The sequence below is a fragment of the Colius striatus genome, chromosome 5, assembly GCF_028858725.1.
Source record: "Colius striatus isolate bColStr4 chromosome 5, bColStr4.1.hap1, whole genome shotgun sequence".
In the NCBI taxonomy this organism is placed as follows: domain Eukaryota; kingdom Metazoa; phylum Chordata; class Aves; order Coliiformes; family Coliidae; genus Colius; species Colius striatus.
The window spans coordinates 55424992-55446845 of record NC_084763.1 but is presented as its reverse complement, the minus strand read 5'-3'; the positions used below and the strand labels follow the sequence as shown (position 1 = coordinate 55446845).

The 21854-nt window shown below is 42.9% G+C and overlaps 1 protein-coding gene across 6 annotated transcripts; it reads right to left on the bottom strand.

The window, feature by feature from the left end:
• Positions 1–220: 220 nt before the first annotated feature.
• CROT (carnitine O-octanoyltransferase) lies at positions 221–19946 on the bottom strand. Of its 6 annotated transcripts, none has more exons than XM_061997022.1 (17): positions 19908–19946; positions 19055–19178; positions 13009–13133; positions 12099–12280; positions 11786–11910; positions 10155–10263; positions 8213–8306; positions 8001–8126; positions 7494–7595; positions 6805–6888; positions 6602–6709; positions 6209–6339; positions 5217–5340; positions 3340–3418; positions 2489–2582; positions 2197–2316; positions 221–1137 (listed from the first exon to the last, which is right to left on the bottom strand). In XM_061997022.1, the coding sequence occupies exons 2-17, from the start codon at positions 19167–19169 to the stop codon at positions 1017–1019; spliced, it is 1839 nt and encodes a 612-aa protein (XP_061853006.1). In that variant the 5' UTR covers positions 19170–19178; positions 19908–19946; the 3' UTR covers positions 221–1016. The 6 variants fall into 6 exon arrangements, with proteins under 6 accessions (XP_061853006.1, XP_061853004.1, XP_061853005.1 ...); XM_061997020.1 differs by lacking the exon at positions 19908–19946 and adding an exon at positions 19812–19898; XM_061997021.1 differs by lacking the exon at positions 19908–19946 and adding an exon at positions 19543–19615.
• Between the last annotated feature and the right edge of the window lie 1908 nt (positions 19947–21854).

Below are 21854 nucleotides of genomic sequence, written 5' to 3'. Positions count from 1 at the left end.
AACCTCATCCCCTCGCAGCAGGCACGGAGAGGATCTGGTCTGAGACACTGCCCTGGCTGCACAGGGCCTGGCCCTGAGGGAGTGAGGGCAGAGGAATCAGCTGCCCTTCTGCAGGGAGGGAACAGCAGGGACCAGCCTAGAGCCAGCAGCAAGCTGTTACGCAGAGCTCTAGCAGGAAAGGGAAAGCAGGACGCTCAAATAGCAGCTGACAGACGTCTCATTTTTAGAAGAGTTTTTATTTCTATGACAGGAGAATACAACATTGCTCAGACAGAGGAACCAAGCCTTAAAAATCTTGAGAATCGTTCTCTAGCTGCAGTCAGTGCTTGCTCTTAGTGTCTGGTATTAGTGTAAAGCAGCAGACAGTCACAGTGCACTAGAACACGAAGACTGTTAAGGGATCTAGAACTCGTATGCTGTTTTCTATCTCTATTATTGAGAGGGTGTAGTGCTCTCATACCACAACTGCAGTGGGAACATCCCCATTCTCACATAGAACATTTATTTGGTATAATCCCAACAGCAAGAATGAAAGATAACTTAGAAAAGAACATAGAGCCTGACAGAGGCAGCCCTTCTACCTTGTAAACCACTCTGAATAATCACCTAAGAGGATAAGTGTGGTTACTCTTCAGTATGCAGTTAAGTGCTTTACCACCACAATGTCAGTAAGCTACAAAGGATTCTAAGTGTCACTACTAAGGTCATAAATACAAATCTCCCATAAATTCCCCTCTTCCAACACCCTGTCTCTCAAGTGTGTTTGCATTGTTGAGGCATGTTTTAATATTGCATAGTTCCTACAGAGATAAGGTACTACTGCTTGCATTGCTGTTGCAAATGGCTACACTACTCTTCCATGGGGACTGCTATCACAGTAAACCCCACAAACCAGGTAGACTTCACAGAGATCATTAAATGTCTTGAATATAACAGTACTCTTGCCCAGCCTTTCATTTACAAGCACTACATGTGAAGTTGTGAGCTTGCAAAGGCTTTTAACATCATCCTCAACCCTACAGCTGAGCTGCGACCGTTAGTTGTAGCACGTCCTGAAAACATTGGAACACAGTTCTACACAGCACTTCTGCATCGGTCTCTGGACATGATTTCCATGAAGAACAGGTAACAACGATCCTATCAATACACAAATGAAGTTATCACTTTTAATTGCCATGGTTTTGGATAACAAAATGTGATGTAAATCGCTGAGAGTTGTGAACTGACTGACAGAAATTCTGAAGCAAAAACTGTCACACAAACATCCGACCTCAAAGTCCCTTAGAAAGGACTCAGCTCCCTGGTGCCTGCAGTGAGCAGTAATGCTGACAGCTCTTGAAACTAGATACTTTGATTTAAATACCCATTGCTACAAACCCCATGCCATAGAAGTGACATGGTTTCACTCCTATTTGAAAATACCATGAGTTATATTTCTTCTCTGTGACTCACTTAAAGGTTTAAAGCTCTTTTTTTTCCTAATAACCTAATAAATGTAAATCTGTATCTAACTCTATTTATCCTGACAGAGCCAGAGATCAGAGTAGAAATGGTTTATATCCTGAAACTGAACAAAATCTACACATAATCTGTATTTATCTTTAGGAAGAAGTCATCTAAATTACACCTAAATCACAAAATAGCAAGTTCTCTCAGCACATTACCAAGTAGATTATTAGATCTGATGAAGCAATAGCTTTTGTCCATAAGACCACTAAGCCAGACTCAGATCTTTACATATGTGAAGCCAAATGTTTTAGCTTCTCCTCCTTACTCACAGAGGTTTGTTTTGAGACCAGTGTGTGTAAGAGGCAAGAATGATGGGCTGTGTGCTCACCTGTACTCTGGTCTATCTCAGTCAACTGCTACTTGTTAACAAACACCTTTGTGTGTTACACTGAATGATCTCTAGAACAAAACCTTCAAGTAAGTTAACTTCTTTTGTTCCTCCCCTTCTCTCATCTTCCCCAATCCTTTCTGCTTATTGTCAATACCTTGGTGCTCACTCCAGCTCCACTTTGTCCTTCCTCCCACATGTGCCTTCCCAGATCCTTAATGCCTCTGTTCTCATGTATTCTCAACCCTTCCTGATCCCTTCAGCCGTGTTTCCTCTGTCTGTTCCTCATTCTAGTTGTTAGTTGCCTTTCCCTTTGTGACAGAGACAGCATCATGCCCAAAATGAAATTCCATCCTTACCTGTCATCTCTGATTGAATAAAAAAAGCCATAGCCATGATGTACCATAGGGAGTGCACACCCACCAAACCTGGTGTAGCCAGTCAGACTTGTGGAAAGAACGAAATTCCCACCTCCTCCACTGTAAAGAAAACACCACAGAACAAAAGCAGCACTTTTAAAACGTGGGATGTCTTACAAACAGGTTACTTTGTCCCAGAGATCAAGAAATCAGCACGGTGAAGGCCAATGTACCAAAGTGCTCGGGGGTATGAAGGGATACAACCTCCCCAAGGGACAAGAATTCCACTTACCTGGCTGTGAAGGCATTATCCACATAAAGTTCTGGCACTGGCAGTCCTTGCTCCTGTGCTATGAGCAGGAGACCCAGGAGATGACGATCAAAGCCTGTCCAATAAATGCAAACATTGCATGGTTAACAGCAGCAATTCCTGGTTTTCTGCTGCTTCTGAATGTAGATGGACAGAAGTAATATAAATCCAGCACAGTTCCCATGGAAAACAAGAATCATAGAATGGCAGGGTTGGAAGGGACCTTTAGAGATCATCTAGTCCAACCCCCATGGCAGAAGCAGGTTCACCTAGATCAGGTTGCATAGGAACATGTCCAGGCCCTTTCAGACAAAGAGGAGGAGTTCCACACGATGAAACTGGCCCACTGGCCATTACATGATAAGCTGAAAAGCCTTTCAGGGCCACAACTGCCTAGATAACTCACCATAGAAGATGGACAGAGTATGAAGTTTCATCGGGTGATTATTTCCCAGCTACTTTCTTTCATCCATAGACTAGCTTACCATGCTAACACAGGTGGGTTAGAATTTCACCTGAATCTTTGCTCTGCTTTAAAAGACCACATTTCCCACTTTGCAGCTCAGCACATACTTGATCAGAAGCTATTCTGAAATAATGTTTATCTGGGCAGAAAGTATGAATTAACATTGAAAGCAAACAAGTCTTTGGGGCAGAAGGAAGGGTGCAAAGACAAGGTTTTACTTCCTTTCCTCAAAATTAAAGTATAAAATGCTAAAGGGTAATTTTTATGCAGGTTGAAAACAAGGAGACAATGTATTAGCATCCAGCAATGGTCCCTTTTCACCCACAAGAAAAAACACAAAACCAAAGAGCTTTTGATCTCAGAGTACCTTTTCCATTCTCAGAGTCTTTCCTCATTTTATTGTGCTTTGCAAAGGCCTTTTGCAGCAGCTGGACTCGTTGGTAAATCTGTGTAAAGGAGGAGAGACAGGATTTAAGAAAGAAAAACCCAGTCTAGATGGGTAACTAACTCACCAGGAATCACAGATCAGCAAGTTTTTCCCTTTCATAATCTTTAGCAATTTTAGATGGAAGAAAAAGGTACATTACAAGAAAAGGTACATTGAAAGGTACATTAGAACTCCTCTCAAACTCTTTCTCCCAAATCCAAGTTCCTTCTTCAGGAGAACTTGCTCATTTGTTTCTGGTATCTCTGTTCTGTTATGAGAATCACTTTTGCACTGAATGATGTTACAAACCTCAGGCCCTTTCCCAAACAAGCTGAAACAATAGTAAGTAGCCACTGTGAACTAGAGCAGTCAAGACCAAAAACCTCCCACAGCACCATTTATTGAGAAGCACACTAGCTTTTAGCAGATTGCAGCTGCATTTCCATGATCACCATGCCTTGAACTTGTCAGGCAGTTGGACTGGATGTTCCTTGTGAGTCCCTTCCAATGGAATTAGTCCAGTCTATCACTCTTAATGGGGAAAAAAAACAAAGAGGGAAAAAAAACCCAGATAAAAACCCTCTGTGATGCAGAGGCAGAAAACAATAAAGACACTAAAACACACAGAGATGCCAACTGAAGTCCCAGTTTTCTTCTGCTGACTCAAGTATTACTTCCATGACAATAGTTTTGCCCAACATTAGGGTTTTTTCATTTTTTATGGAAGCTTACATATTAAAATCAGAGAGAACAGAAAATAAGCACATGTTTCAGTAAAGGAGGCCTAGAGAAACATCATAATACTAAGATATTAGATCTTACTAGCTCTTTAACTACTTAGGAAGTACCCTTTAGCCATTACACAAGAGAATGTGAAACAAGGGTGGCAGCCACTTAACTGGGATAAAAATGAAGCTATTAAGCTCCCATGAGGCAAAAGAAAAGTTGAGACAAAAGGATTTTTTTCTGAAGTACCTAGGTTTAGGTGTTTTCTAGTACCTTAAAAGTAGACTTTCAAGCATCTTAATTTCAACACTTGAGCAGATTAAATGCTCTAAGTCCCAAGAGTTCATCATAGGAGATGCTATTTAAAATTACAAAGATGACAAGGAAAAGGCTACAGTTAAGTGTTGGAAATATGTTTCTCAAATGCATTAACATAGAAACTTTGAGTTTCCTAAAGCTACGTGGTCCTTTGTCTCAAAAATCTTCTTGCTTCATTTCTCAGGCTCCGAGAAATATGCAGTGAGGACAAAAGAAGGAGCTTTAGTACAGCTCTCACTTGGCAAGAAAGCCATGACATGCTTTGCCAGCCAAGCACCAGAGGGTAGTTGCAGGGAAAAGAAGAGGTCATGGGCTCAGCTATTCAGAGATAAATTGTGGAATACATCCCTGTTTCTGCCAGGACATAACCACATTTCAATCTTGCTCTAAGACTCAACAATTAGATTAACATTTCCTGATTTCATTTAAAGATTAAACCAGCAGAACCTCTTCACAGAATACACTGTTTCCAACCCAAGTACTTTATAGGTGTGAAAGTCAATAAAAATCAGGGTGAATATGGCTCAGGACACTTATACAGGCTTGAAACCAAAAGGTAAATAGGACAGAAAACTAAACAAGCCCATACATGACAGCTGACCTCAGTCACAAATGACAAGAACCAGACTTCAAGCAACCCAACGCTTGAAAGCTGGCACACTGGAAACAGGCCAGCTCCCGTTAATGAGACAAACAAAATGAGTTTTAAGCAGTTCAAATGACAAAAAGGCCTTCTAAATACATGATGGTTAAGCCAGAATTTGAGTGCTTACACTGGCAGAAGGATCCAGCATGGACTTGCACCATTCCACTGCTTCCACAGTACACGGTCGCATGGTCTCTGTGCGGCCATGATAGAAACGTCTGGTCATGGCAGTTTCATAACAGCAGCCCGGGCTAAGGAGAACAATTAGGGAAGAGCAGCTCATGAATTTAACAAAACTATTGCTTTCTCAAGGAATAAAAAAGTCCTGTCAGGTATATGACATGTCTAGCTCAGTTACAAGTACCAGTGAGCCACTCGTTTTCTCGTAGCTGAAGAACAGCCGCAAAGGAACTCCACAAGTTTGAATGAGACAGATGACTGAAAAAGTGCCAGTGCTATAATCATACCTTGAAAAGACTGGGTTGTCATGACTATTTTCTCCTGATCTCCCAGCCTCTAGTATAAACAAGCTCAATTTATGCAAGCTTCACTTTATGCAAGCTTCACTTTCACTGTCTATTTCCATTAGAGAAACTATCTACGCTATCCAAAAGCTCAACAATTAAGAGAGACACATGAAATGAGCAGTGGCTCCAATGAGCAGTGTGCCCCAGGGAGCAGTGTCTCCAACGAGTATTGTGCCCCAGGGAGCAGTGTGCCCCAATGCATTTAGAAGGAAAAAGCTCAAACCCCTCTCTGCTGCATACTGACGCCCATTCAACTTTTACCAGGAGCCTCCTCAGCCCTACAACAACCTCCTATTTAATGTGTAACTCACATGAAATAGACTGGTGTGTTTAGAATACATCTTACACACTACTTTGTCTAGTCAGACAATTCATTTATTCCAATGTTCAGCAAACTGAGGTCTACTGACCTTTCTTACAATGAGACACGTGTGTGCAATGCTCATATGACAAAACCCTCCTTTTTGTGAAGCAAGCAGTACTCAACAAGTCACTAATGACTTCACAAGCATGACTTGCACCTCAAGATCCACCCCTTTACTCAAGGAACTGGTTTTTTTTATTCCTAATCTGAGTAATGAGACTTTCTCACCGTCCATGGCACTTGTAATAAGCAAGCTGAAGGGCAAGTTGCACAAATGTATCGGGATGAAGCTTCCTCTTTCTAATCAATGCTTTGCCAAAGGATGTGAAGGCATAATTCACCAACTGCACATCAGACACCTGCCATATCAAAGGAAGAAAGGCCACAGGTCTCAAGAAATATCCCAACTTGGTTCACTTCAAATAAAACACACTCTACATAAAGCAATAATGTAATAAGTTTAACCATGGTGTTGTCCTTTGGTTCATCAATTCATCAACAACATAGTCATCCCTGTTCTCCAGCATGGAGAAAGACCAGCTAAAAGCATGTAAACATAATTGGGGAAAAAGAAAGAAGCCAAAATCAGGGACAGTTAACAGAAATTAAGAGAAATTCCACCTTTTTGTAATAAAATTCTTTAGTAAGTCCAATTTCATTCACAATTTTTTGATCCACGGTGAATACGAGTTCCTCTGGCCATGGAATATTCCTCACTTTATCTGATCCCTGGGAGGGTGCAGACAGAAAGAAAGAGAACAAAAAAAATGTTATCCATAAGAAAAGACACATTAACTGATGAGGGGTATTTAAGGGGTTGTTACCTTCCATTTCCCTTCATTTTCAAGAATCTTCGTTTCGGTGTAAGAAAACATGGTAACTAAAGCCATGGCGTCAAGAGCAGAATGCTGCAATCATACAAGACAAGACATCAAGTTATTTGCACAGCTACAAGATCAATTTGCTTCCTTTCATCCCCTACTCTTCTCCCTGCAGACACAACAGCTTTACTACACACTGTTGGACTTGTTATTCTAGTTCTACAATACATGTAGAACTACTCTGAGTCCACCCACTGTTTTGACTGCTCTGCAGGAGGCCAAATCACCCACTGCTATGGAAAAGCAGATTTCAGGCAAGATATAGGTCCTTCTGGCCATCTGAGTTTAAAAAACACAGCTATTCAAATAGCTCAATCATCCAGAGTTCATTTTAACCCTTCTTGTACAGCGTTATTTCCTTGTCTTTGGAAGTTCCTCATTAAATAGAACCAACTTCCTCATTTTAGCAGTAAGATTAGAGTGTCAGATCTCGTGTTCTTAATTCAAGTAGAGTGTAACACCAAACTCTGTGAAAGCAGAATGCTTTTGGGAACTCATCAGACAAGGTGCCTGGTGAACAAGGCTATACTAAAGAGGAACACAACAAACATTCAAAATGATACTCTGAGAGGGAAAACTTAGGAAATAAATACTTGAAAGGTTTATGAAGGGGGGAAAACTTTTCCACTTACCTCACAGAATGCACTACAGATTCCATTGGAAAAAAATATGACATTGTAGGATTTATCTCCCCAGCGTACAGTTGGATCACCTGTTATCCCCAGCCTTGTCACCTAAAGCAAAAGTTCACACAATGTGGGATTTATAAACACACTGCCAACCTCTGTCTGCTAAACCAAGCCTATGTGAAGATGTCTTATCTCCCCCAGAGACGAGAAATTGTCATCCAGTTGAAGATGAAACACGATTGTAAGCCTAAGTTTTTAATTTAAAGAGGTTATTACTATTTATGACTGTATTTTTGAGGACTCTGAAGGACAGAGGGCTGAAAGATTAAGAAGGTAGATTTCAGCCATTCCCACTTCCAATGTCCTAACAAACTACTGAATTATTCCTATGAATAAACAAGAAACATTATGTGTATATTGATCTGCTTCATTTCTCTGTTCTGAAAGAGCAAGAAGCACTACTTATGGAGAAGAAACTTCACATAAAGATGACCAGATATGAATGGCTACCTCACTGTAGTCCTCAGGAGTTCCATGGGGACTGGAATCATCAAGGGAGAGCACAAACAAACTGCTCTGAATTTTTTCCAGGAGGGTTAAGTTCTTTGGATCCAGATCAATCAAATATTCACGCAACTAGAAAACACAAAAGACAAAACTAAGTGAAATGATGTCTACCCAGTAATCACAACAAAGTGATCAACTGTTGAAGCATTCCCCACCTCTGCCCATTTTGTCCTTTCATTACTTGTTAGGGCTGCCAGTCCTGGTCCATCTGGTTCACTGTGGCATCTTTTCTGTATATATGTAAGTTGCCTTTAAGAAGAGTTCAAAAACTGAAGTTAACAGAGAACACATGGAGAGAAGGTAAAAAGTCACCCTTTTGATTGCTCCTTTTATTTTTGCCAAGGTGGAATTTTGGTCTCACATTCACAAACAAATGTGACTTTTCAGGAAGTACAAATCAGCTCCTGCAGACTCAAGGGCAGCTGAAAACCTGCTCTTTTCAGTCACTAATGGTCAATTCAAATTGCAGCTACCAGCCCAGTGTGAACTTGCAAGTAAAACAAATGTGGTCCTGAAGTGTTATTATGCACTTCATTTCAAACTAGATTTAAGACTTCAGCAGTGCAGACCAAACTTTCCTGAGCAGCAGACACCTACAGTACTGCAGCATTGTAGCTTTTATAGCAAACCAAGGGAAAAACTTCCACTCAAGATGAACCCTGACATTTAAACACAACAGTAGCTACAGTATATTATTACAGTACATATATATATATATATATATATACAGAGTCTGAACTATATGAGAATGCTTCTCTTCCCACTTTTCCTTGCATTTTCCCTTTGAAGAACTATTAAAAGTGAGCTAATTTTTAGTTTGCAGATTCAGTTTTTCTCTAGTGTTAGAAACTTCACAAACTCCAGGCATTTAATCTGGCTTGTCCTTTGTTCTGGCACTCTTACTCATCCAACTACACGACTGCTCATTAGTTACACAGCTGTCAAAAACATAAGACAGGTGCACCAGTGATGAGGTTATTAACAAAAACCCCAAAACCAAACAACACAAAAACCTGCCAAATCAAAACAAAATCAACATGCCTTTTCTACAGACAATGGAAAGCTTTAGGGGTTTTTTCTGTATTCCAAGTGTTGGTGTCTTTGCAACTTGCTTTCTCTAACCAGTACAACTACAGAAGTTAGAAATACATATGTCAAAACACCTGAAGTATTCAAGTATCAGTTAGCTTCTCTAACCAGTTTCTGCCTTGCTCCAGGAATATGGCCAGCCACCTTTTGCTAATTTGAATTGCAAGTCTTCTGCTGTGCTCTACAAGAAGCACTTTAACAAATGGAGCAAGTTATTCCTAGATGAAATGCACAACCAGTCTGTAGTAAGTAGATGCTTACAGATCTCAAATGGACCACGAAACTACCTCAGTTTGTGACATAAGAGTTCAACCAACAGAGCAGGAATCCTTGTAGCCAAAATTCTATTGACAATTTGAAAAGCTAGCACCTCCACATGCTACTGGGAGACAGGAGATACAGCATGGAAAAGTTCTTCAATATTGCCAATTGCACCAGTGTGGAGCTGTAGTATTTAAAGAACCAAACCCTTTCTCTCTGTTCTGTTGCAGCAGCTCAGGAATATGAAAAGAGACATAAATATGGCTGGTTGTCACAGGTCTGGCACAACTACAAGAAATGCAAGTGAAATGCTGATGTACTGCTCTGTAGGCAGCAGGAAGTGGATCAGTGAACATCATGATTTTGGACTCTGTTGCACTCACCAATAGGAAGTTCAGCCCCTCCACTCTTGAGAAAAACTGACCACAAGAATATTAGATTTGAATCAACATGACACTGGTGCTTCATCTTTGATAATGATTAAGTAGCAATGACACATTATCAATGTGGATTGATCCTGAAAGGAATGATGCTGCTTAAATCCTAACAATTCCATGCCCAGAAACATCACATGGAAATGATGTTCTCTAGTGAAACATCTGATTCAAGCTGCCATCCATTAACCAAGAATTCACTCATATTTCAGCCCTCACAGCTAGAGGAGAAGCTGTAGCCTCTCTCCCGCTCCTTTCTCTGTGTATGTGGCTTAAATAGGACAGCTTGTTTGAAACAAGGTAGTTTGAAAACCTGAAAATCTCTGGAGGAGTCACCATATTGCCCTCATGTATAGCATCAAATGCAAACACTCGACCTCGACACAGGACTATTAAGTGAGATGGGCATTCACCTTCAGACTCTGAAATGAAACAAAAAATACAACATGAAAATCCAACTGTGAGGATAAAGTGAGTGACATACAGGAAAAAAACACTCAGTGAGACCTACAGAGCTATTTTTCCTTCAAAATGAGGTGGGCTTTGTCCAGTTGAAAACAGAGAAGAAGGGAAAAATAACTTCTGAAGTCCAATTGCATGAACCTGCTGTAAACTTGAAGGCATTTTGTTAAACCATCACAGAAAACACACAGAAGAACATCACTTTCACTGCTTCAAGTCACTGTGATTACCTAGTAGCAAATCTCATTTCATTGTCTATCTTGTAGGCAGGAATATCCTTTGCCAAAATGAGTGCTGCACGATGAAAGTTGATCTAACATTTGTCTCACATGAAGAAACATTGTTTGTATTTTAAAAGGAATTACCAGAATGTGGCAAGCCTGCTGCTGAGACACTGTGCAAATGATTTGAGTCCTTCAGTTGTCAGAGTGTTTATGCAACTAGTTTCAGATACGCAGCTTGTGATTGAAGATGCACTACCAGGTCAACCACACCTGCTCAGCACGTGCAGTCTGTCAAAGTGAGCACTGACGCAGCGATTTGGCCACTATACAGAAAAGCAGATGGGACTGGCAGGTACAAGAAAGGTACAATTGCATAGCCTTATTGATTATATTTACCTGGAAATAAGACTAAACAAAGTTGGAAAGGATTCTAACAAAACATCAGACTTAAAACTCTTCAACTGTAAGGCTAAGATAAAAACTTGCCTTCAACTTTGCAGTTTCTTGTCATATCCTGTAACACAGAGATCTCCTCATATGTTTTCTATTGAGCAAGGCAATACCTCCTTCTTAAATTCCTGAGTCTTACAGGAATTCCCATCTCCCATAATTATCTAGACTGACACTGCTGAACTACTCTGGATGCACCAGAATGTGTGTGGGAGGGACGTTACCATTTCAGTTAGCTGATTACCAAGACTGCAGTGTTTGCTAGTGGAGGATGAATAAGTACATTACACTTCTACTCCAGGTCTTGATCCTGTACCCCAGAAGACTGTTGAGAATTGAAGAGAATGGCTTCAAGAATCACTATGGAGTACTGATCAAGCCAGGGAACAGCACAATAACAGAAAATAAGTAAGCAATATCCCAACAGAACATCCAGCAGCACACTCAACAAACACACTCTGTGGAAAAAGATGCCATTAGTAATTCTGGCCCTATAATATGTGGAATCCACCCAAATTTATAATACATGGAATCTTTTTCCCCCAATTCTTACTATGGGCATCAGGCTGGTAAAATACAACTTGTAGCAGAGCTTTCTTTTAATCTTATTCAGTAAGGATGATATATGGAACCAAAATAGTAATTTACAGATTAGGTATCTTCTTTGCTTCCTTACATAAGCATGTCACAACCAGTACCTGATTCAGTGCTTGAGGAAGCAAGTACTTTATGGTTAAGGTGACCACTCCTTTAGCCCATTAACACAGAATTATTTGCTTGTATTAACCCTCAATTTGCATTTGTTTACCAGTTTTAAAATAACTGCCAATGGAGTCCGTGGTAAGTCCAGGAATTCTGCAAGTGCAGAAGAGCATTCGAAACTGGTTCATGTCCAGAACGCTACTCCCGGCTCTCTCTGTAGCCACCTTCTCTCTGTAGTGAAGAAATACACCAAAACTCATGATAAGCATGGTGATTATGAGATGATAATTATGCAAGACAATCCAGGTGAGACAAAACCATGCAAAGAACACATGCCAAGAAACACAAACACACGTTTGCAACCGAAGTAGACGCAGACCATTAACACCGAGGATGAATTGTTTTTTCTGAGGCCTTACGCTCTTAAGAGGTCCCAGTATTTCAGGGTGTGCCACAGATGCACACTTGCTCTTTCTATCTGTGTGCCTTCTTTTGGTGGCCAGCAGTGCTCAATAAAGGGACCTGCACCTGCCATGTTACAGTGTATTTGCGTCGATATGCGAAGGTCAAGATAAGCCACCTTCAGCCACCAGTCCTCCAGCTGAAAAAGGAAAACAGAGATCTAGCATTAGAGTTCAGCCATCCATCCTTTACTGATTGTTCAATTGATTTGGTTTAGTTCCCTTTAATGTTTTGAATAATAGATCCTGCATAAGAGAAGGAAGGCAGGACAGTGGCTTAAAATCAACAGTTGAGTGTAACAACACATCTGGCTCTTCCATTTTCAAGCTTCAAATAAAATGCAGCACTGGTTAAGACTACTGCAAAGGAGATACGTGTTGAGAGAGGCTCTAGGACAGATGGTCCACAATCTATTTCTGCTATTATCCTTTGAAAATCCCCACTCCAGAATGTGCCATCTTAAGATTTACAAAGTTCTCATGAATTTCACTTGGTAAGGACTGCTCTTGTATCCCTTCCTTTGTTCAAAGACAACTTTAAAATGCCAGTTGCTCTCTTCAGGAAAGAAACAGACAATGTTTTTGTTTGGCGTTTTTTTGTTTGGCAGAGTGGAGGGAGGAAGTGCAGAGATGATGGAAGAAACTGACAGAGGAGGTAACATTCCAGTCAGCAAGCTCTCTGAGCCACTCAGCTTTGAAACAATAAACCACAGGGATATGAGTGCGTGTGTTCATACCCATAGGCAAAGTGGCAGATACAAGGAAGATTCTAAGATTAAAAAAGCCCTAAACAACTCTCTAAATTATACCCTGAACAAACAACTTCCCATAAGCTGAATTATGATTTCTTGCATATCTAAACACTTACCCAATTCCTTCTTGCTTTAGCTCTTTCCAGTAGTTTCTGATGCAACTCCTTTCCAATCCCATTTTCAAATTTTTTAACTATATCCTCAGTCCTTTGATATTCCTCTTGATTTAGAAATGGCTTCACTGTAAAAGGGAAATGGTTTTTGTTTTAAAGACAACACTATACTGAGGTTTACTCCAAGATTCAGACAGCCACAGGTGAGGGAGTGGGTGAAAAGACTCAAAATTTATGTTTCTAAAACAAGGATTTGAAGTGAAAAGACATCTTAATAATCCATAAAGAAATCAGTGTGTTCTAAGAAATCATAAGTACATACTTCTAAGTAAATACAGAGGTTAGAAGATGACAGCAGTTACTGAAAACCTGAAATAGGTAACAGATAACTAAACCCAATATCCTTAACACTGTAGCTGGAAACACTACAGAGTCCTCTTTCATGGAACAACTCTTACAAAGAACTCTCTTACAAGGAAAAGCTGAGGGACCTGGGGCTGTTTAGCCTGGAGAAGAAAAGATTGGGAGAGGACCTTATTAATGCTTATAAATACCTAAGTGCAAGTGTTGAGAGGACGGAGTGAGTCTTTTTTCTGTAGTGCCCAATGATGGGACAAAAGGTAACAGGCAAAAGCTGGAACACAGGAAGATCAACTTGAACATGAGGAGAAACTTCTGTCCTGTAAGGGTAAAGGAGCCCTGCCACAGGGGGTGGAGTGGGTATGAGGATGTGTGTGGAGTTTCCTTCTCTGGAGGACTTCAACAACTCCATCAGCTGCCACAGAACTCACTGAATAATTAAATTGATAGGAACTTTGTTTGCAAAGTAACAGCCTCACCTCCATCCCTGGAAAGGTGATGGAACAGCTCATCCTGGATGCCATCTCAAAATGCATGAAGGAAAAGATGGTTATCAGGGGACTGAACCAAGAGGAAATCCTATTTGACCAACCTGATAGCCTTCTCTGAGAGTCTAACTGGCTGGCTAGATGAGGGGACAGCAGTGGATGTCATCTACCTTGACTTCAGCAAGGCTTTTGACACTGTCTCCCATAAGATCCTCATCAGAAAGCTCAGGCAGTGTGGGTTGGGTGAGTGGATGGTGAGGTAGATCAAGAGCTGGCTGAATGACAGAGCCCAGAGGGTGGTGATCTACAAGCACCTTGCCCAGCAGTTCTCATTCACCATCCCTATCTTTGAATGACACTGATAGCAGTTACTGCTCCCCAGGTTTTATATATTGAAATAGTTCTGGATTTCTCTCAGATCATGTGCCATACAGGCAAAAATTCTCTGTAAACATTTGCAAAGCTAGTTAATTTCATCTAAAACCCTCCTTAAAGCCTTTCTATCATGAAATCTATGGTCACTAACAGGCACTGCTGGTGTTGGTTTCCACACAGGCTCATTGTCTTCTAATCATTTTCTGCTATGTTTAGACTAAGTCAGTGGCAAACAGAAGCCAGGAGGGGCAGGGTGGTGGTGTTTCTGGTGTGTGTGGAGTCAATGCCAGTACAATGAGTCGTTTTTGAGGCTGCTGAATGCTACTGCTAGTTAATTTCTTGCTTGCCCCGTTGGTGTTAACCCTGTGATCCATTTGTGCTCTTAAGAAACAAGAAGTAATAAAAATGGACTTTCCGCTGGGCAAGGTCTCAAATACTTACCTATCCTTGTAGAAGTAAAGTCTTAGTTCCTTAAAACTGTGTCTTGGTGTAATTATGAATGCTTGCCTGCAACCACTACCATTTTCTTCTTTACAGATCATCCAGTCCAACATCTCATCTCAGCTGGGTCAGCTACAGCGAGGTGCTGAGGACTTAATATCTCCAAGGATAGAGACTCTGCAACCTCCCTGGTAGCACAACCTGTCCCAGTGCTTGACAACAGAAAGAGGTTTCTTATGTTTAAAAGGAATTTCTTGCACTTCCATTTGTGTCCACCACCTCTTGTTCTGTCACTGGATACCACTGTGATGCCTAGCTCCATTTTTTTTACCTCTCCTCATCCAGTATTTCCACACATTGCAAAGACCTCCCCTAGAACTGTTTCTTCCCCAGACTGAACAGTCCAAGCTCTCTCAGTCTCTTCTTGTATGTGAGATAATCCAAGCCCTCAATCACCCTCATGGTCCTTCACTGGGCTCACCTCAGTATGTCCATGTATGCCTGTACTGGGGAGTCCAAAGACAGACACAACACTCCAGATGTGGCCAACCCAGTGCTGAGCAGAGGAAAAGGATCACCCCTCTCTACCTGCTGGCAATGGTCCTTCTAACAGAGTTGGACTTGCCTGCAAAGCTGCTTTGCAGCCATTCAGCCCCAGCTTGCACTGGTGTGGGCAGTTATACCTCCCTGGGTACCTGACTTGTAATTTCCTTTTGATGACCTTGACAAGACTCCTGTCAGCCTGTTCCTCCAGTCAGTCCAGCTCCCTCTGATGACAACGCAACCATCTGGCAGATCAGCCACTCCTTCCAGCTTTGTATCATTTGCAAACTCAGGGTGCACTCTGTCCCATTACCCAGGTCATTAATAATGAAGATGTTAAACAATATTGGTCACCTGGGGTACACCATCAGAGACTGGCCTACATCTGGAATATGTGCTGCTCATGACAAACCTTTGAGCTGAGACAGTTTGTAGTCCACCTGACTACCTAGTCCCTACTTTATCAGTTCATTTACGATTAAGAACAAAAACACACACAAAAAAACCCAAACAGACATTTTTGGTGTGCCAAAAGCCTTGCTAAAGTCAACATTAACACCATCCACTTCATCCACTGAGACAGTCATCTCATCCTAAAAGGCTATCAGGTAGGTCAAGCATGATCACCTCTTCACAAGCCCACGCTGCTTACTCCCTGCCACTCTCTTCATGTGCTTGGAAATGGTATCCAAAATTATTCACAGGGATTCCCAGTGATTAATGTGAGGTTGATTGTCCTGTAGTTCCTCAGAGCTCCCTTCCTGATGACAGCAGTGACACTTGTTTTCCTCCAGTCTTCAGGAACCTTCTCCAATCACCATGACATTTCAAAGATTATCAACAGTGACCTCCCAACAACAAAGGCCAGCTCCCTCACCACTCCCATGGAGGTTTTCAAGTCCAATCTGTTCAAGTGTTGCCTATGCTGATCTCCCTTCACCAAGGGTAACTCCTCCTCATTCTTTTTCAAAATAATACCTTTTCTTTTTCCTAATCATAAGAGGAATTTCAGTATTTTGCACTACATGTCTTAAGGTGAAAGACAAAGATCCATTTTCAGCTCTATGGTGGCTTCCTCATGTTACTCCACATCAGCATAATGCAAGTCCTACTGATATTTTTCCTATTTCACACAACTAACATGGAGAGTAAGGGCTAAATACTACCTACAGATGCATTTTAAAACACATGCTGACAACCTTAGGCAGCAAGACAGAATATTCATTTTCAAGCATTATCACACAGTGTTTGTGTTTAAATTGCACTGGGAGCTCCTTAAGTTACACCACCATCACAACTGTGATGGTACCAGTGTTCCACCTACACCTTTACCACCTGTAATCAGTAATGAATGTTCAGGCAGTGACTAACATTTCCAGACCTTATCTAGATGGAGCTTGAATTGCACCAGCACCACTTGTGGACATAGATGAAAAAAAATATATAGCAACAGAGCTATTCACTTACAGCAACTCCAACACCCAGGTGTCCCAGAAAGTGACCTTAGTACCATACAATACTGTAAGAGTGAGTGACTAACCTCTGTTATTTAAGTTACAAAGTCATTACAGAGTAAAGTGCACATGCAGACAAGAAAGAAAATAAGCAAAATTACTGGGTTCTGGTCTCTATTCCTAGAATCACAGAATCATAGACCCTTAAGATCATCAAAGCCAACCATTAGAGGGGTGACTACAGTTGCTAGGATGTGACCAAGGTTGCTAGAGGACTGGAAGGCATGATGAGGCTGAGAACTGAATCTGTTCAGCTTAAGAAGAGGATGCAAAGAGAAGAACTTGTTGCACTCTCTAACAACTGAACAGAAAGGCATAGCAAAGATACAATACAGCTCCTCTCAGAGATGCAGAGAAACGGGACAAGGGAAAATGGACTGAAGTTGGAAGGCAGGAAACTTGTGACAAGAAAAATGTGAAGTGTTTTCTTGTTGTCGCTGTTGATTTGGTTTTTGTTCCCCTTCCCACAATTGTGAGAGTGATCAAACATCAGAACAGAGGAGCTGTAGAATCTCCATCCTTGAAGATGCGCAAAACATAGCTAAGCAAGGCCTGAGCAATCTGTTGTAGTTGGAACAGCTTTGAGCAAGGATCTGGTTTAAATGACCTCTTCCCAACCTACATGATTCTACTGCATCTCTTTCCATTTAAAGGCTGTTTGATCAGATGTAGAAGCTGCATTACTGGGAAGGAGCAGAATTCAGCCTCTTTTTCACCACAGTTCAGAGACATTTCTGACTTGCCACTTTCTCCAGGCCCACAGATCTTGTCTTCCTTTCTTCAAAGGAGATAAGCTCTATCCACAAAAAAGTATCCCATGAGATACTTCCAGTTGCACAGTTAAGGAACCCTCTGGAAAGCTGTAACTTTGGGTTTTCATACTGTCAAACTGAGCCCAAGCTTCCAAGTCTCAAACTCTTGGGTGAAAGGCTTGAGTTGAGCTGAAAGGCTAAACAATATGACTATGGCCACCTTGCCTGCTCAAAGTCTACTTTCAAAACAAGATTTGTCATTCTTAATCCAGAGCAGAGGTAGCTACCATAAAGCCTTAAATAAAACACCTTCTGAGACATACTCTGTCCAGCTTTTCTAGTTGACTGGCTTTAAATAGACCAGTGCTTTACCAACAGATGCATTGACTAATGCTAAGTGCCTGAGGTCCTCCTCCAACATGGGAAAGACGTGGGATTCCAAGGAATGATTCACAACATCTCTGTGTCAAGGGTCACTTGGAGGTTCTGAATTGTTCTTCAGAAGTAGCTCCTTTCCTTCACTCATCTTCATGGGCTAAACAAATGACAAACTTGAGCAATGAGGATCAATGAGCTAGTGTCCAGAGTTATGCACTGTGCCTTCTGGCTTTCAGTAAATTGCACAAGGGAAGACTGTAGCAGAAAAAACAAATATTGGACTAACTTTCCTTCAATTGCCAGTGAGACTAAAGGAGATCAACAATGATGATCACAAGAAACTTCAGCATGCAATCAGAACAAAGGGACATACAATAAGGCATTTATGAAAACACAGACCAGAAAACAAGAGCAAACGAATTCAGCCAGATTTAATCACTCCATGACAGAGCTACTCATTGACACTGAGAGCCAGCTGGGTTTGCAAAACTGAGTTCTAAAGGGAAATTCTGAAATCACAGGTTCAGTCCTATTGCAGCACAACTTTACTTAATCTGCACAACACCAAAAAGCAAGGGGTTTTTGGACACACATACACACACAGCATTTTTCAACCATTTCAACATTCTGCACCAAAAAGTGATGATGTAAGGAACACTAAAGAAAACCTATTACCACCTACTGGCCCTTTTCCACTACACTCACAATAAAAGGGAACTCAGAGTGAGCTTAAAGGTTTCTGGTTTGGGAAATGGATTTTGGTGTAACATGTTTCTGTTGATGTAATGCAATATGTATTCACATATGTAATATGTTCTGTTTCCATCTGTAGATGGAGAAACATCTTTTATTCCATCAGCTGATATAGCTGGAAAGAAAGAACAACAAAACCTTAGGGAGGGGAAAAAACCTCTAACCAGAAAGTTAACCTTCAGCCACGTCCAATTCCCACGTCCAATTCCCTTGAAGAGAGCCAAACAGGCATAAAAGGGAAACTTTTACTCAGGTTGCTCTGCCCACTTAAGTTTCCCCTTTTGAACTTGACAAAGACCTTTCACACTCTAAATTTGCCTAGATCCCCACACCCAATTGCATGAGTTAACAGAAGCTGTCTCTACAAATCACTTCGCAAACATCTCCAGCTTAGCCTGGTTACAACAGCGCATGCCATGCTACTATTACAACATTAACTCATTACCTGAGTCAAGGTATTTACTTAAAGATTCATCAAGAGGAGGTACTGGCAGGGAAGGCAGAGAATCCTGGTACTGAAACGTTCGCTCCTCAGAGGATTCAAGCACTTGCTTTTCCATGATGCAGACCTGCAGCACAACATCGAGACTATTAACAAAGCCTGAATTAGATGATGTATCTCCCCATACTGTTCTTTCCTTCTGCCAATGACACGGTAAAAAGCATATCCGAGAAGCATCCCCTGGCAAAGGCAGGACCGAGGATTTCTCCTTGGCCCGATGCTACGAGAGGCAAACACGCACAAACCAGGAGCAGGCGGCTATTGATGCATCCTCCGGGCATGTCGCGATTAACCAACTCGAGGCCTGTTGCTTTCTTCCCCGAGGAGCCGCCAGCCAGCCCTGGGGCACCCACCACCCGAGACCAGAGGCCATTCCCACCCGGCACCCCCGGCCCGGCCCCCCTCGGGCACCTCGCCGCCCCCCGGCAGACCTTCGCCGGGGCCGCCACGGCCTCGGGAACGCCGAAGGGCAGCGGCTCCCGGCCCCGCCGCCGCCGCGCCCCGCCTGCCCCTGCGCTTCCCGCCGGCAGCGACGGAGAGCGCGAAGGGAGCCGCGGCCGAGCGGGGCCGCGGCTCTGCGGCAGCACAGGACCCGCTCCGGCGAGCCGCCCCGGTTCAGGAGACAGCCGCGCCGAGCCGTGCGTACCACCCTCTGCCCACCGCCGCGCACCCCCCGAGGAAAGAGGCCGGCGCGGCTCACCGCTGGCTCTGCGGAGCGCTGCTTAGCTCGGCCTAGCTGGGCCCGCCCCGGCCGGCAGGCTCGCCGCCTGCCCACAGCCCCGCACCCGCCGCCTACCAGGCTCGCCGCCCGCCCGCCTTCACCTCTGCCCCACTTCCAAGCGGGGCCGGAAGCCGGGCGGGGCGGGCGGCCGCGGCGAGGGAGGCGGCGGCCCGAAGGGCTGTGGCTCTGCGGGGTCGGGAGCGGGGGGAGCCTCGCAGCGCCCGCCGCGGGCCCTCGGCGGAGAGGCGTGTGAATGGAAGGACGGGGGCAGGGCCGTGCGAGGATAGGGGTGGCAGCTCCCCGGGAGCGGGGATGAGCACGAACCACCAGACCCTGTGGGATTTGCAGCTGTCCTGGCATCTGAGAGCAAGTGCTTTACCACATGATGAAGCACCACATGTACTGGGAAAGACACACAAGGCCTTTGCAGTCCCACTTACCAGTGGTTCATGAGGTGTCTACTTTTAGAGACACCTGCCTTTTGGTACCCTGAAGGGGTCTCTGCCCCTTCCATGCATACACAAGTGATGTGTGATGGAGGGCTACGGCTCAGCCCAGAGATCTCCCCCTCTCCCAGTATCGCTAGGGGCTCTGCCTGCTCTGAAGAGCTCCCAAACCCCCAGGAGTTCCTTATGGCAGCTCTGATAGATCCTGAAGTAGTAATAAAGCAGTCTGATGTGACATCCATAGCCAGTAGGGCAGGAGATACAGGTGTGCATCAGACTATCTGCATCATGCAAGAGTCTTTACACAAGGTAGAAGGTTGTTGCCTGGTGCAACAGTCAGAAACTCAGGACCTACAGAAACTCTGTGTAACCATGACCAGATTGCAGACCCTATTACTCCTATCCCTATGAGGCTTCCATATGAGGACTGCAGGCTCTTAGAGCTCCCTCTTCCCTTGTAGGGATTGTAGACTTCAGATGCCTGTGGTCCTCTCAGTCAAAGATCCCCATCACACGTTGTTTTTTAATACTAAACATTTGCTTGATCCTTCTCACTAACTCCTAGGTAGACCCAAAGGCACCTCAGAGATTAAAATCAAGGGTAATCACATCTTAATCGAATAAATCTAATTAGTAGACTGTGCAGGAGAATAAAGGTATTAATAGGATTAATTTTTTTAATAGTGCAGTTTAGGAAGGGGGGTTGTGGTATTGTCTGCAAAATACATTCATGCCTGGTATGCAATAAGCCAATCTACACAGAGTCAAGATATTGCTTGATTTCAAGTCTGCACAGAGATGGGGCCTAGAGTAACCCCACAAAGCCAGGGCACCCAACAGTACATTCCACACTGTATTTAAACAAAACCTTATCTAATACATTATGTTACTCTATTTAGTGAGTCCTTCACCCACATGGCACAGTCCCAGAGGCCGGGTCTGACTTTGAGCTGGGAAAAGTCTCAAGCAGCTTCTTAGAGGAGCCACCATTACAGCCCCTTCCCCACTACCAGAAGCACCTCCACACAAACCCATGACAGCAGGTAGGTTGAGTAAGGGATCATCAAGCCTCTGGTGCCTGGTGAGGCACGGGGTTCCATCCTTATCAGTCTCTGGTCCTGCAAGAACAAAGTCATGCATATGAAGTAAGAGGGCCCAGCACATCAAGGTGGTGATGATGGCCTCTCCACCTTAGGTGGTGTATTTTTAAGGCAGTGCAGTGAATGATGCATGGACCTTCACTCTATCACATTGGCTTATTCTGCCCTGAGTCCATATATTCCAGGACATCCTTTATGAGGGATGTTTGTTTTGATCAGTACAATCTTAACGTTAGTACTAACTACAAAGCATCTACTCATCTGAACCTAGTACAGACTATTTTAATCTATCTCCTATGGTCTTGGATAACAGTAATAGTTGTTTCTAAGTGGATTTAAGGTTTAGTTCGAGTTACAGATCATGATTGTTAAGTCTTGCTTTGAATGAGTGTAGCAAAGTCAGCACGTGATAGCCAACATGTAAAGACATCCCATCTTTTTTCCTGTTACATCTATTACCCTTTGTCCTGTCACTG